This window comes from Lontra canadensis, unplaced genomic scaffold (genome assembly GCF_010015895.1).
Source record: "Lontra canadensis isolate GAN:19392208 unplaced genomic scaffold, GSC_riverotter_1.0 scaffold11, whole genome shotgun sequence".
NCBI lineage: Eukaryota > Metazoa > Chordata > Mammalia > Carnivora > Mustelidae > Lontra > Lontra canadensis.
Window position 1 is genome coordinate 11,847,230 of NW_022631005.1, and position 15,769 is coordinate 11,862,998.

Consider the following 15,769-nt stretch of genomic DNA (forward strand, 5'->3'; position numbering starts at 1 on the left):
AGCCGAAGGCAGAGGCTTAAGCCACTGAGCCACCCAGGCGCCCCAGCTTCCATGTTTTTAAAAGTTTGCTTCAACCTACGTCTGCCTTGGGGCACCACCCTTTTACTCTTATGTTTCTCATCCTTAAGTGTTTGAAAGAGTAATCCACACTCTTTAATTCTTAACCTTTTCATCCTTCCATCCATTGCAATCTCTCCTGTGCTCTTACCACTCCACTAAAACTGAATTCTACCCATTACTGGTAATTATGTCCTAAATCTAGGGGATTCTCTTCAGGCTTTATCTACTTGCTTGAGATTCTCAGTGACATGGCTGGGCCCTTTCTCCTCCCTTCTAAATTAATTTAATACACAAGATATGTCTGAATATTTTCTCATTGTCAAAAAAGTAACCACTTTACCACTACTCCCCACCCACCCAAACCTGACTTTCCCATCCCACTCCAAGTCCATTTCCTTTCTCAGAAGAAATCATTGCTATAGTACATCCTTGCAGACACTTATGTTTAATACTTTAAGGTGTGTAGGTATATATCTGGTTTTCTTTCCTTCCTTCTTTCACATAAATGGTATAGTATTTTAGTACTATTCTATAATATTATAGTATTAAAGTTTTGCATTCTTGTGGATCTTTCCATATCAGTTATGTAAATCTACCTAAATATTTTAAACTACTAGAAAGACAGATATATTATACACATTTTTACATATACATATAAATATATAAATAGTATATTTAGCCATTTCCAGACTGATGGACAATTAAGAGGTTTCTAATTTTTGCCACCACAAATCAAGTTGTAATGAACATTCTAGCATGTGCCCTTTTGTTCACATTGGAAGATTTCTCTAAAATAGATACAAAGAGGTTGAATTTCTGTATCAAAGGATATGTATATTTAAAAACCTGATGAACTATCAAATTAACCTCCAAAAGAACTATATCAGCATACAATCAGACCAAAAATATATCTAAAAGAATCCGTTTCCCCACACCACTGTCAGCAAGGGATATCAATCAATCTGATGGACACATTAGTGTTGTAATTTGTATAACTCTGATTACTCTTTTCATATGTTCATTAATAATTTATTTTTCATTTTCTGTGAATTTTCTGTTCATATCTATTGCTCATTTTTCTAATCAATTATCTTTTTTCTTCCTGATTTGTAGGAGCTTTTTTCCTATAATGAATGTCAATTATTTGCTATTATTATGCAAGTATTTTCTGCCAGATGCCACTTGTCTTTAAGTTCATTTAGAATGCCCTTATCATACAGAGATTTTAAAGTTTTATATATTCAACGCTATCACTTCTTTTCTTTTGGACTTCTTGATTTTGTGTCTTACTGAAAGTGCCTTCTCTACCCCAAGATCATTTAAAAAATACTTCTATATTTTCTCTTTATATTTATTAAGTGTTACTCTTTCCATCTCCTTAATCTATCAGGAATGTATTCAGCTTGTAGAACTAAAAGGGAAGACTAAGTGGTTGAAGCCAGGGAGGGTGGTAAAGGCTGGGCCTGGTGAGTGAGGCTGAACCAGCAGGTGAAAAATACGGATTTCAATCATGAGAGCAATGGAAACCATGAAAGGGTTTAAGAGGATCCTATGATCAGTTTTTACTATCAGCTCTGAAAGGACCACCGAGATGCTTCAGACTAAATAAAATAACCTTCACGAAAAGACCGTAATGTTTAACAACATTCATTACCACAGTCAGTGGTGGTGAGAGAGCACATGACTTCCTTCTCCCATCTCTTCTCCCCCAACTAAGAGTTTCAACAGACCTAGATATTGTTTACTATTCGAGGAACCCAGGGAAGGAGAGTACCTGAAAGTTCTGAAACAGACAAGCCATGGGGTTACTGTTAGCCGTGCAAGGAATTGTGGGCTGTCCTTGAAATGCCTGCAGGTTCTGGTACCCCTGAAGAAGTTGCTGCTGCTGCTGCTGATTTGGAGGAAACATCTGATTGTTGTTTAACAGCGACTGCAGATGAGTCAGTTGATGGTTATTCAAAGAATTGTTTATTGAGGACATGTCACCTATAGTTTGAAAAACATAAAATGTAAGTCAATGTGACTCTTTGGAGATCCTATGCCTATCTTTGTACCTGAGGATTCCTGAAACAAAAACTGAAAACTAGACCTGACATGGTCATTCTTTTCTCTTTTTCTCCTCAATGTCTTACTAAGTGGTAAATAAAGAGGAGTTTTATTACTTAATTTTATCTTTCATAATTAGTTTTTTGATTTTATATTCTGGAGACACTACGTAGTCTTTGCTCTATCCGTTAGCCAATCTCCATATACTGAGCTTCAGAGTTGTAGAATTCCTTTAAATTATTTTTGTTGAGCACTTGAAACTAAAGGTTGAAATTAATCCTAAAATGTTTTAGTAATTATGTCTTTGAGCAAATTGTTAAAATGAATGGGTCTGAATAGGGCTTATTTACGAAATTTTGTTCTTAAGCCACAGTCATCAATAAATACCACCAAATAAAATCAGATTTGGCCTAGAAAAACACATTTTGTTTTTAAGTAAAATGTTGGTCACCTAAAATTAAAATTGTAAAGAAAGCTAACAATACAAAAGAATTCATTGTCATAATCATTAAAGTAAATGTTATACAATCAGATGGGATTAGTTAATAACTAAGTTTATATTCAGAATTCATGTTTAACTTGTTTGGAAATTACATTGAAATGATCTTGAAGACAATGTCATTGAAATTGTCTTGTAACTTGAAATATGCAAATCTGTAATGCTTTTTAAATGATTTAACTGTTGATTTCAATGGCAAATCAAACTAATAAACTATAGCAACTAGTAAACCATAAAATTAGTAAATTGGATTACAAAGGTGTCCATAAAATCTGAAGACACAATACTATTAGTTTTTATGTACTGAAGATGCCCTTTTGGCAGTATCATTTTGCCTGTTTCCAGACTTTTCAGACACCATCCCTACCCTTAATTTTAGAGTTACCTGCATGAGTCAGTTGGATATACTTGACATTATTTTCTAACCTTATTGTGATAGAATAATCTACACGAAGGATTTTGTTTTTAAGCCCCAACGTTCTAGACTCCTACTGTCTGAGGCCATCTAACAGCAGAGATTGAGGCTGTCTGTTTCCCTGAACTTGGGCAAAGTTTATCTTTGAATGTTTTTAATGCCTTGTTTCTTATTTTGCTGGATAAGCGTTTAGTTTTGTTATTTAGGGATCACCTGGAAAAAACACTTCCTCAAGCTGTTTCCATCCATAGTGCAGCTGCTCATACTAACCCTGTGATGCCACACCAAATAAAATTCAAATGAAAGTTATTTTTAAGATGGACCTGTGCTTTATTGTTTGAAAAATAAGACTCTACTTGGCTTAAGAGAATCATAGGTAGGTTAGGTTTAAGTGGCATCAGAATTAGAAGATCAGAGAAAGCAGATTAAAATGATATTTAGTACTGCTAGAATAGGGGAAAAGGAAAAAGTCATTTTCATGTTTGTATAACTATGGATGTGTGTGGGTGTTATTATATTTAGTTCCTTAAGCAAGCTGTGACATAACAAAAACATTTTTAAAAATAGTGTGACAAAATGGAGTTTTTAAAAAGGAGAAAATAGGATTAGAAAAACGTTTCTTTTTTAAAAATTTGTGAAAAAATTTAACTTACCAAGCAGACCTGTCCCCAGTAGAGGGTTAAGTAGCTGTGGCACCACAGAGTTACTGTTGAGTTTAGCTGGACCAGGTGTATTCCCAGCATTATTAGATATATTCAGCAATGTTTCTGCCATTGACACCACTGCTGTCCCACCAAGTGTTGAGACAGTCAGTGCTGCCACTGCTGATGATGTAGTGGTTGTGGTAGTGGTTGCCTGGGAGGAAGTTGCTATGGAAACCTCTGGATGATTAGCGGTGTTGGCCGATGCTGAGTTCAGGACACCTCCCAACAGCTGGGGATTCAAGGCCATTAATCCCGAGGCCCCAGTGACAGCTGGGAGGAACAGGGGGTTAAAAGTAGTGTCACTGCCTGCAAAGCTTGGTAAAGGGTTCCCCAGGGGGCTGGTTAAAAGGGTCTCAGCTCGGCTGTTCTCTGACTGATTGCTTGGCAAATGGTCTGGTGGGGCTGTCATCTGTGATAATGAGGGTAAAGGGGTATTTTGCTGTTGCAAAAGATCTGAGATGGTCATATTGAAAGATGGCAGGGGAAGCATGGCAGCTGCTTGGGCTTGGTTCTGAAGCAGGGCTGCTAAGAGCTGAAAGTGAACAGGCTGCAATACCTGCCCATCCATGTCACCGGAGAGAAAAGCTAAAGCAGTGTTTACATTCGGGTTGAGAAAACCTAAAGGGTGGAGGTTGATCTCAGACTTGCCTTCTCCTGCTGAAGGCTGGAGGATATTTAATAGATTCTGGTTTAGGAGATGCTGTTGATTCACTGGCAAAGAGATAGGTAGAGAACTGAGGAGGCTGGGGTTCAAGGGGTGTGGAAGATGGTTGTTTGAAGTGCTGTTGGATGGAAAATGAAGTGCGTGCTCCTGGCCAACATAAGGAAAATCACTCCCAATAGGCAGCTGACTCTGCAGTGGGTTTCCAGCTGCGGTGGTAACTATGACGCCATCTTGAAGAACAGATGTTGTCTTTGTAATGGCGGGGTGGTTGGTGCCAGCTATGGCTATGGAGGATGATGGTCCTGAACCGCCTAAAATGAAGAAGGAAAAAAACCAAACCACTTATTATTTATGGATGTTAAGGAAGATGATCCCATAAAAATACATTAAGATACATTTCAATTAATTTGTTACAGGTCACCTTTGAGGGGTTAAGTCAGATTAATTGTCATCAGAGATGAGTTGGAATCTGTTAATAAAACTTAAGTTTAACTTTATACTTCCTAATCTGCTTTGAAAATACATATATTGAAGAAGTTTAGAAATACTAAAAAATATAAAGAAACAGTTCTTTCTAACTAACAAATAGCTTGTTTTTCACAAGTTGAACTAAGTGAAGAAAGAGGAATCTGTCTTGTAGCTCACTCAATTGGCTAGATAAAGGTAACAAGGCTTTATTTTTCAAAATATATTTTTTATTTAAGAAAATGTTTTTGGTCTTTATAATACTACCACTTGCTTTTAGTGGAAAAAAAAAAGAATTAGAATATGCATGAGAGTACAAAGCAGAAAAGAAAACAATACCTATGGAGATAACTATTAATATGTTAGTGTATACCTCCTCAGGCTTTGCCCACCTGTATGTTTATACATATGCAAACATATATACACATATTATATATTTTAACAAAAATGGAATTATGCTGTTTTGTAGTTTTTTTCTTTTATCAATATGTCTTGAATATCTTTCCATGTTAACTTGTGTTAACTTCTAAGCCATTTTACTACTATCATGTATCAATATTTAATCAGTTCACAGTTGTGGTTATTTGATTGTTTATGATCGAATTATAATTACTATTGTAAGCAACACTCTGATAGACATTCTTATTAACTCATCTTTGCCAATATGCTCAATTATTTTCCAAGGATAAATTCTTTAAAACGGGATTCCAGGGATAAAAGGGCTTATGTATTTTTAAAGCTTTGGATACATATTGTCAAACTGCCCTACAGCAAAGTTGATCAATACACATTCCATTTACATTTTTGTAAACAGTGTATGGCAGTGCTCATTTCTCACCGACACTGTATTTTATCATTATTTTTTAATTTTTGTCACTCTGATAGCATAAAGATACTCTATATTTAGGATTCCTTAAATCAGACCAAATGCTATCATCCAAATAGCATTCTTAATCTTGAAAGTCTTATGCTAGTGATGAAAATTCAAGGAACTTAACATTTAAAAGTATAAACTTTCAGTTGTTTAGGATTATAATCGTTTTAGCTGTTCTCAATCCAAGCTGCACAACAGGATTACTACCTGGAGAACTTCAAACAAACAAACAAACAAACAAACATAATGCCTGGGCCCTATCCCAGAGCAGTTGAAAACATCTCCTGGGGGTGCAGCCTGAGCAGTAGTATTGTTTGCAACCACCCCTGGTGATCCAGATGCACAAGAGATGGGGTGGGAGTATCACATTCTGTTGAAAAGGAAACTTCATTTTTTTTCATAAAAGGCCTTTCCTTATAGAGATGCATTATGTAATATATGCATTCAGCAAATACTGTGACAGGCTTATGCATTTAATTTTATATTAAACATGTATATGATATCAAGAACAACATCAGTGTTATTGAAACTCTAAAGTAATTCAAATACTGTACTGTGGTGCTATGCCATAAGAAACTTTATATTTGAATATGTTACCATTGAGGCCTGTCCAAATACAAATATACAGAAATGTTTCCATAGTCCTAGTAGTACCACAAATATCATTTTATATTCTTGTTTTCTTCTAACAGAGTAACACCAAAATCTTTCCTTTTTGATATATAGACATTTGTATTAATCTTTTTAACCTTGTAGTATATGGATTGATCGTATTTATTGAACCATTCTTATAAAGTTTGGCATTTACACTTTCATGTTTTCATCATTATATATAACACAGGGATGAACATCTTGCTGCATACAATACTTTGCTATCTTCGAATTTTTCCTCAGGAAAAACTGGTATGATGGCATGATTGTTGTGAGAATCAAAAACAGGTAAATGAAAGGCTTGTAATGTGTAAAATTCTCTACAAATAAAAGGAGCTATCATTGTCAGTATTATTTTTTACATTAGTAGTTGTAGTTAGTAGTGGTGATGTAGTAATAGTAGTAAGTATACATCAGTATATCCAACACACCTACAATATCTCTATATTGCACAACTTTGCAATATTTCCCAGATGTCATTGTTTTTTTAAGTTCTCAGTGTTTCATTTAAAGAATGAGATTTTTAAAAAGAGACCTCAGTTTAAAAATATATAAATATTTATAAAATATTATCGTGAAACAATGACTATGTTCACAAAGAGTAGAGTAAGAACATTTTGAAAGTTGAAGTAGGCATGTGGTATACAATTCTTTAAATGTTAATTCAGATTTGTAATAAAACAATGAACACCTTAAACATTTCATTGCTTCCGAAAGCTTGCTATTTCCATGAATAGGCAGTTTGCTTTATTTGCATTTGGAAACCATCTTTTTAAACAAGCTAATAACAACTCTTATTTATTGGTAACCACTTTCTCTGGCCTTATTTCCTATCTGTTAACCAACAATGACATATTTAAATGTACAGATCACCATTCCTCTAACCACAGTCAGAGGACCATTTTTCAAAATACTCTAGCAAGGCTTTATAGATGTAGGGTTTCCTTAGAAGTTTCTATTATTAATATTTTTGTCTTTTTTGTAAGAGAGAAGCATCCATATTTAGGATGCAAGAAAGTAGACATATGGGGACATTATTCTAAAAGCTCTCCATCTAAATATTCTTGAGCAATGACCATAAAGAAATATGGTTACTCTGTGTGTATTTTTGTATTACAAACAAGAAGCTGGTGAGCACCACAAGCTTCTTAAGGGTAATATGAAAATCAAGGCCTATTTTATATTTTCTCTAATTTTCAACAATAAACACGAATGCTCTGCTGAATAAGGGATAGAAATGGTGTTACAAAACAACAACAACAAAAAGAGCATGCTGCCCTTTTCTTGCAGGAAGTAGAGTTTAGGAAATTGATAAACACACAAATCTGTCTTTCTTTTTCCTTTCTCAAATACACACGTATTGAAGGCTTATATGAATCAGGAGATTTTAAAGCTCTGTTTATATAGCTAATGAAACTATAATGCAAGATGCTAAGAGATTAACAGGTGTATAGCAAGAGGACAGTTGTAAAACTGAAGGTGTTAGGGTAAATTAAGCAAGTGGTAACATTTGATTGGGGATTTGAGGGTGGAAAAGGAGATAGAAAGGGCTTCCAAGTAGAAATTAGGTCATTAGAAAAAAAGACAAGGAGATAATAAATGCATGGAGACATGTATTCTGAAAACAAAGAAATGTGACTGAAAATATTATATGCTGCCTTTTCACATACTCCTACCCTCCTACCATGGTTAAAACTGCTGCCTTAAACAAGCAGCACAAAAATTTAAAATCATCTTTCTAAACCATTAAAGAAAAGGATCACTTCTTATTTCCAAGACCTAACACGGATCTCTACCACATAGTTGGCATTCCAAAATTGTTGGTTGAAAGAATCCATTAAGGTCATACAATCTACATTCAACTTTCAGAAATCTGTGTGTATAGCGTATATGTATGGGAAGTAAGGGAGGGCATACCACCCATTTGTGGAAAAAGTGAAAACTGACTTTCCAGTATTGGTCCAAAGCCCGGAGATAAGGGACAGGCAAGAAGATGCGTAGCATAGGACAAGTTTCTTTAGACTTCACGTGTTCCAGGAAGTTAAAATCCCCTTACTGAAGAAAAGGTCCATCCCCAAGTACACTGAGTTCTTCAAGTCACTCAGTCATGCTTAGGGTCATCCAAAGAGGACCTTGAATTTTTATATTTGGAGCAAAATTGGAGCTTACTTATTTCTGAACCACTTAATCTTGCATAGGCACTCTCTGGCAAAACTACTTCATAGCTCTGCATAAAAACCATATGGTCTCTTGAAGCATGTGGGGAAAAATGTTTTCTTAAAGCTGAGATTTTTTTCCTAGCCAAGATGTTTAGTGCTTAAACTAATGAAAGGGACAGCTAAGTTTTTTTGTTTTCTTTTCTTTTCTTTTCTTTTTTTTTTAAACAAACTATTCACTAAACATTTAGCAGTTAAACAACTAAAAGGCAGCTGGAGCCTGGAACAAGTTAGTAAGCTGGAGAAGTCTTTTAATTGGAAAAAATGATTATTTTACACCAGCCAGCAGCACCATGAACTGGCATAATTTCTCTTTCTCATTGTCTGTTGTTTTTAATGAAGTAGGAGATGAGATTGGAAAGCCACTCAAACAAACTTCCCTGGTGTGAGATCGCGTGCCTACACACCCAATTGGAGACTGAAATAAACCAGGACAATCAGGCAACGGCAGTGGTAGCTTGTCCAGTGGGGTAAATTTCTAGATATAAACGGTACTCTGTCCCCACATGTAATTTATGATGTGTGTGTGTGTGTGTGTGTGTGTGTGTGTGTGTGTATGTGTCTGTACATACCTAAATAGCACCAGTAAATTTTTTTCTTAGGATTTTGAAAAGGATATTTTCCTACAATTACTAGTTTCATTCTTAAGGTCTTTTCCTGCTTCATTAAAAAAAAATTTGCTTTTTAAAATAAAGGTAATATCTACCATTTTAGATTTATTTCTCTTCTTTGTTACTGATATTCTTTAAGAAAAGTCGTGTTTATATTATGCTGAACACTTCTGTGGTCAGCTCTGAAGTATTAATATTGTTGTACACATTTCTGGATGTGCAGAGATGGCAAGTGAACAAATATGGTTTTTTAAAAAATGTCATTATACCAGTTTGATCTATATTTCTAATTTAGAATAAATATTACTTTATGTTAGAAAACTTTTTTCTAAGTCAATATGCCCAAATTCTAAGTTAATATGCCCCAATACTAATTTTTATCCATAAAAAATTCAAGAACTAAGAAATGAGTCATATAAAAGATATGCTTTTACCATTTGACCTTTATCATTTGCTTTGCCAAGTGTACTTTAAATGCAAACAAAGTCAATGGTAATCCTTAATAAAAATGAATGCTTGTAGAAGGAAGAGAAAACATCATGCCCTAGTGAGTCTAATAAATATAATTCACTCTTCAATCCCATGGAAATAGTAAAATCTTCTCCTCTATACTTAAAGGATTGATTTAAAAAAATAAATAGAAAGATAACTTGTATGCGAAGTATAGATCTTCCAACAAGACATTATTTTAATGGCATGGTATCTGTATGTACAAAAATACATCGATTTCTATCCTCAGGTAAATTCCTAGCATTTCTTTACCAGAAGTAGGCAGGAAGACCTAGGGACTAGTGGCTATTTTTTTCCTAAAAGGAAGGGGGGAGGGACCCCAAACCAAAGCACTCAAAGAGAAGAGGGGGAGGGGATTGATAGCAGCATCTTAGAAAATGCTCTCCACCATCAACAGGGCAAACCCTCTGGGAAGGAGGAAAACCAGTGGAAGGGATGCAGCTTGAATATTGGAATATATCTGATTCATCATCAAGATCAGTCTTGTGCTGCTAATGGAGTCAGACAAAAAAAAAAAAGAGAGAGATGTGATTTTTTTTTTTTTTTTTTTTTTTTTTGGCTACTGATCATTTCTGTTTCCCTTCTTAACACATAGAATCACTCTGAAAACTGTTAGAATAAATGCAAAAATGCTTGAGATTTTCCATTGTTTATTCAACCCAGTTTTGGATTTTCTTACAAATGCTTCCTATAATGTTTTTAAACATATGTATTTAAGGAAACAAATATTGAGAAATAAGGTTAAATCCCTTGCTTGGTGGGATATCTGCTGTCTGAATATGGGGGTAGAGTCACAGGTAAAATGCTTCAATATTCCATTCGGAAGTTCTAGCTCCTTATTTTGTTTAACGAGCAGAGCAAACTGAGTTTCTGAGTTATAAATACAGTTAACTTTGTATTCTTCCATTGGATACTACTTTGTCTGTAGTGCTAAAACAGTGCTTAGCACATACTAGGTACTCAACAAATATTTGCTGAGTTAATTATCTCAGGAATATTTTAAGACAATTTAGACCTATTTGGGTTTGCAAAACCAATTTAGCATGCTCCAATGATTATATTTTGATAAATGAAATAAAAAAATAAAAGAATACATTGTATAACTAGGGTATTATTTTGTGCAAGCTGTTATGTATGAGTGCCGGGTCATGTTCCATTAGTGGGTGATAAAATCATTTCAGTGGGTCATGACTGTTTCAGAGAAAGAAAATAGAGTAAGATAGGATAAGACAGAATGGGATCAAAAAGATCAGAGTGCATCACATATGATAAGAGTTTTTTTAAGGAAACTTGTTTTGAATTAAAAACATGCATCTAGTGGATTATAATGCAAGTTAATTTCTCACTGTAGAAGGCAGTACCAAAAGATTGAAAAACATTGCTTTAGAACCAGACCTCTGGGTTGCTCAACTGTGGGGAAGATTCTATGGAGTTGTGGTCCAGGAAGCATATCTATCAGGCTATCTATTATGAGAGGTGTCCTGTGGAGTTGCGCAGCACAAGAGTCCTGCTCTAGGGCCTCCGTGATAAATATACTCCCTTATACCTGTACGCATGGGTCTTGGACAGATACTCTGAAATTTCCTGGAGCAGCTCTCCCCTAAGAGTACCTCAGCAACTCCTTCAGACTGCTGTTGCTTAGTTCCATTTTTAATCTGTAAGAAGGTGAGTTGTTGCTTTGAATTTTCAAGAAGTATAATTCTTACAAAATAATGTTTACTCTACTCTTTGCTTGACTGGCATTAATGTATTTGATATAAGTTCCTATAAAGGACGAGCTTTACGATTTTATTTATCCAGTACTCCCTGCCTGTAGAAATGAAATGTTTTGATGATACCACAGAAATATTTTTAAGCATAATTTTAATGAGTGAAATTCTTGTAGAGTTAACACTTACTGCCTAGAGTTTGGGTACTTTTAAAGCTGCGTCAATGATTTTGGACCACTTGATTTTAGTAAATAGTAGTTTAGGCATGTCCTAGAGAACTCAAGAATTTCTAGTGACTTCATTAAGTGAGTTCAGTGTATTGCAATGGAATAAAATTCTCCCAATGTGCACACTGGGGCAATTTATTTCTTGAAAGGTACAGAATAGATCATTGAATCAGCAAACATATCACACCACTCTGGGTTCTGTTTCCACCTTTGATTATACAGACTCTGTGTCTAAAGTCAAACATATTTCAACTCCTTTTGTTCACAAGGAAACATTAAACCTGGAATATGTAAACAAAACAAGGGGTGTAACCCTGATCATAGGAAACCTTCTTAAACAGCAAGACATTGTTGTAAAAATATCTTACAGCAAAGAAGACATGGCTCATATTGCAAAAACTTAACTGAAAGAACAGACATAGATTTTTATCACACAATCAAGAATTTAATAGAGTTTTGGTATTTGGTTAAAAAACAGAGCAGAAGGCAACTCTGAACCTAGAAGCCTTGTGCATCAGATGAGGGATAAAATCTAAGTATTTAAAAATGTGGGTGGAAATACTTTTAATAGCAATTATTATTTATTCAGTCACAACCTTAAAGGAGCCTTTGCCCTTCTCCCCTCTGCATTATTCCCTGTAAGACTAAGAAATTTCTTCTACACAAACTTCTCATATCCTGAGACGGCTAACTTATACAGTATAATCCATCCTTGAGCATTTTTAATCCCATAATCTTTTTGCACCTGTAGCTTCAAAAGTAGGGAATGACAATTTCCCTTTATTTATTTATTTATTTATTATTTATTAACTTATTTTTACTGGCATGTTCTGAGAATAAATACATAGAACAAAAAACCAAGCTCATTACTTTGCAGTCTTTTATCCAAAGTGTTCTTTTGTGGTCTCTATTTCATTTTCTTATACCTACCATATTAATAGCTGTACTGAATTTCAATCAAATGTATTCTGCGCTGAAAGAAAAACACTTTCTTTTCCAAAGTTTTAAAAAAATTTATAAATATCCATGAGCATATATTTATTCATAGGTTTATTTATATTCTTGTTAGTCAATATATCTCTTTAAGAGTTAAGGCAAATCAATGTTTGAATTATTTTCTCTTCTGGTACAAATTCATGCTCTGCCTCTTCAGAGGATTCTATTTTCATGTGGTTAGAAGAGTTGATTAAATATTTTTTATTAGAAAAAATAAGAGACTATAAAAGGGGTTTAAAGTGAAAAAGCTGTACTTCATGATTATCACCATAGAGAAGGTGAGGTTTAGTTATTAAGTTGGTGAGCAAAGTCGTCTAAATATTTTTTGGTTCTTCGAACATTGTGAAAAACCACAGGCCACATGGACACTGACAGAACTCGGTCCTCGTCAGAGGCCAGGGTTCCTGGCATGTGTGGTTTTGTTCTCTGGCCAGCAAGTGGGCAGCAGGCAGGAGGCACGGGCCTGGTAAAATTTGCCAGGCAAGGGCACTTGCTTCTGGATTCCTCCCTAAACCAAATCACCACAGGACACGTGCTGGAACCATTGAAATGGTAAAACTTGGCTCTCTTCATAAACGGAAAGTTGCTTTAAATGTACACTACTGATGGATTTCAGAACATACCTGCATTCAGCAGTTTGAATGTTTGGACTGAGACTCAGGAACTTTGGGGTTTGGTTGCCAGATCCATCAGAGCTTTGCTTTACAACTTGAGGAATGTCAGCAAGTATCCTATCGGTCATTTTCTAAATCTGTTACATGGAAATATTAAACTTTACTTGTAATTTGAGGTCCAAAAAGTTAATAGAAACCTGTAAATGTTACAATGCAAAGTGTTCAGAGAGCTTTCATGGGAAGGTAATTTCAAAACACCAAATAGAATTAATAAAGCCTTGTATAGTCTTAAATTTTAGAAAGATTTTCTAAGCATTTTATATTTTTTATCTGATTTTTTCTTTTTTTTACTACCTCTGCCTCCAATTCCCATATTTGAGATGTAATACATTTTTAAGTATGTCCCATGGAATTCACATATAGGCCTTAAAAAAAATCAGTGTTTGCATTGTTTATAATAGAAAAACTCTTTAGAAGAAGTTTCTGAAAATTAATTACCAATCAAATTAAGTGTTCTCAGAGCAGGTGGTTTCTTCTCTTAATTGAAGCCTTACTGTAACAATTTTGAGCTGTTTAGGAGAGTGGGAAAAGGCACTGGATTGAGCCGGTCGCTTGAGTTCTGTCCAGGCTCCGTCACCACAGAGAAGAGCAGGACCATGTTCTTGTGGGGCCCTTTCCCCCTCACTGTGTTATCATGCTTGGAAGGGCAGAACTAGTACCTGCATAGTTGCCTCCTTCAAAGATCTACTGACATATCACTCACTAGGAAACACATTCTGATCTGATTAAAAGAAGTGATAAAATCTATTAATAAAAAGGTCACCAAATGTGATTCACAAATGAGGGCGGTTCTCTTGATAAGTTTGGGTATTTCATCTGTGTTGATACAAATATCCCAATCTCATTATACACTATGATACCAGAGTCCAGAGAGAAGGCAAAAATAACTTTTGTCTAAAAGTGCATAAAAATTTACAAACGTGGCTTTTAATATACACTGATGTGCTTTAATTCCTGACCTGGTGGGTATTTTTAAAGATTCTCCCAGTGAAAACAGCATTTTTGACTACTCAATGTTTTAGATGAAGAACTTACACAGCTTGGAAGAAAATGGATTTTAGAATCAGATAAACCTGAGTTCAAATCTTAACTTAGTTACGCATAGTCTCGGACAGTTATTTACGTTCTCCGATCCTCAGCTGCTCATTTCTAAAATGGGGGCAATAATACCTTATACTTTGGGAAACTACACAAATCAGAAATAATATAGGTAAATAAGCTGGCACATACTAGGTACTTGATATCTATAAGCAACATTTTAAGAATAAAATGCATTTTTCTTCTGATGTCTTAATGGTATGCTAGGAATACCTAGCTGAACTTACAGAGATAGCTGTGACTGTCATCAGCTAGCTCACTCTGCATGCCTAGCCTTGGTACTTATTTGATGGATGAATAAGTGTCAGAGTAAATAAATATTTAGGCTAAGCAATTATAATGACAGTACATTTAGCTGACACAGTTTACTGTGTATCAAAAAGAAACATGGCATTAGAGACCTCTTAAATATTCAACTCATCAAAAGAGTTACATTAATTAGTAAATCTACCCATTTTCACAACCCACTGCACATCAGATCTACGTACATTAATTAGTATTTAATTTTATTAGGTTTAATATTTTAAAAATTCTTACTGACCTAGATTTTTATCAAGTAAATGCTTTCTGTTAGCTTACACATGATTGGTCACATCCATATCATTACTAGACATTTATTTTTGTCCCATTTATCTATTTCAATGCTAACACTTTTCTAATATTAATACATTTCAACCTGTGTGTTTGACACTCCCAGCGCTGGCAATCCAGATCTGATGCTTTACAGAGGTTCATGGAACAAGAAAATACATGTCCAAGACTACATAAAATAAGTCTATAAACTTAACATTCAGAAGAAACAAAAATATAAATAAGTGTTGGTCTTTTCCATTATGGATAAATTGAAATACATCATTAATAAAATATATACACTTTGCAATATGAACTCAGACCTGAAACAAAGTAAGTTGAGGTAAGGGGTATCAATTATGTAAAGATATATAATACAAGGAGACTAACAATGTCTCATCTAAACGACTGAAGGCATGCTTAATAAATACGGTGTATCTTAAAATAGTTATGGATTTTATGTGGCTTTAATCTTCTAAAAGCGTAAGATTAAATTTTCACTTGTGTGGAATTATTTAAAAAAGAACATGAGTCATTGAAAAGTTGGAAGCCCCTTTGGAACAAGGATCCTGTTAAACACATAGAAAATAGTTTCATGAGATTCTTTAGATTAAGAATATCAAGAAGGCACTAATCATTTCGATTATCTTCTCCACCATATATTGTTTTTCACACAAGAGGATCAACGAGCAGTTCTTCAGGAAACACTGACATCCAGACATAAAACATAACACAAGTTGTGGAGGATGGCAGGTTGAAGTAGTGACACCAGGAAGGAAA

The 15,769-nt window shown here is 34.7% G+C and overlaps 1 protein-coding gene across 6 annotated transcripts in view; it reads right to left on the bottom strand.

The window, feature by feature from the left end:
* MBD5 (methyl-CpG binding domain protein 5) overlaps window positions 1–15,769 on the bottom strand; it is a 178,788-nt gene that overhangs the window by 25,973 nt on the left and 137,046 nt on the right. For 5 of the 6 annotated variants that reach the window (XM_032856105.1, XM_032856102.1, XM_032856103.1 and 2 more), the window contains 2 exons: window positions 3,674–4,699; window positions 1,835–2,046 (listed from right to left, as the gene is read on the bottom strand). In XM_032856105.1, coding sequence (XP_032711996.1) covers window positions 1,835–2,046; window positions 3,674–4,699 — 1,238 coding nt within the window. The remainder of the gene's footprint in view (window positions 1–1,834; window positions 2,047–3,673; window positions 4,700–15,769) is intronic. The other variant, XM_032856107.1, reaches the window with a different exon arrangement.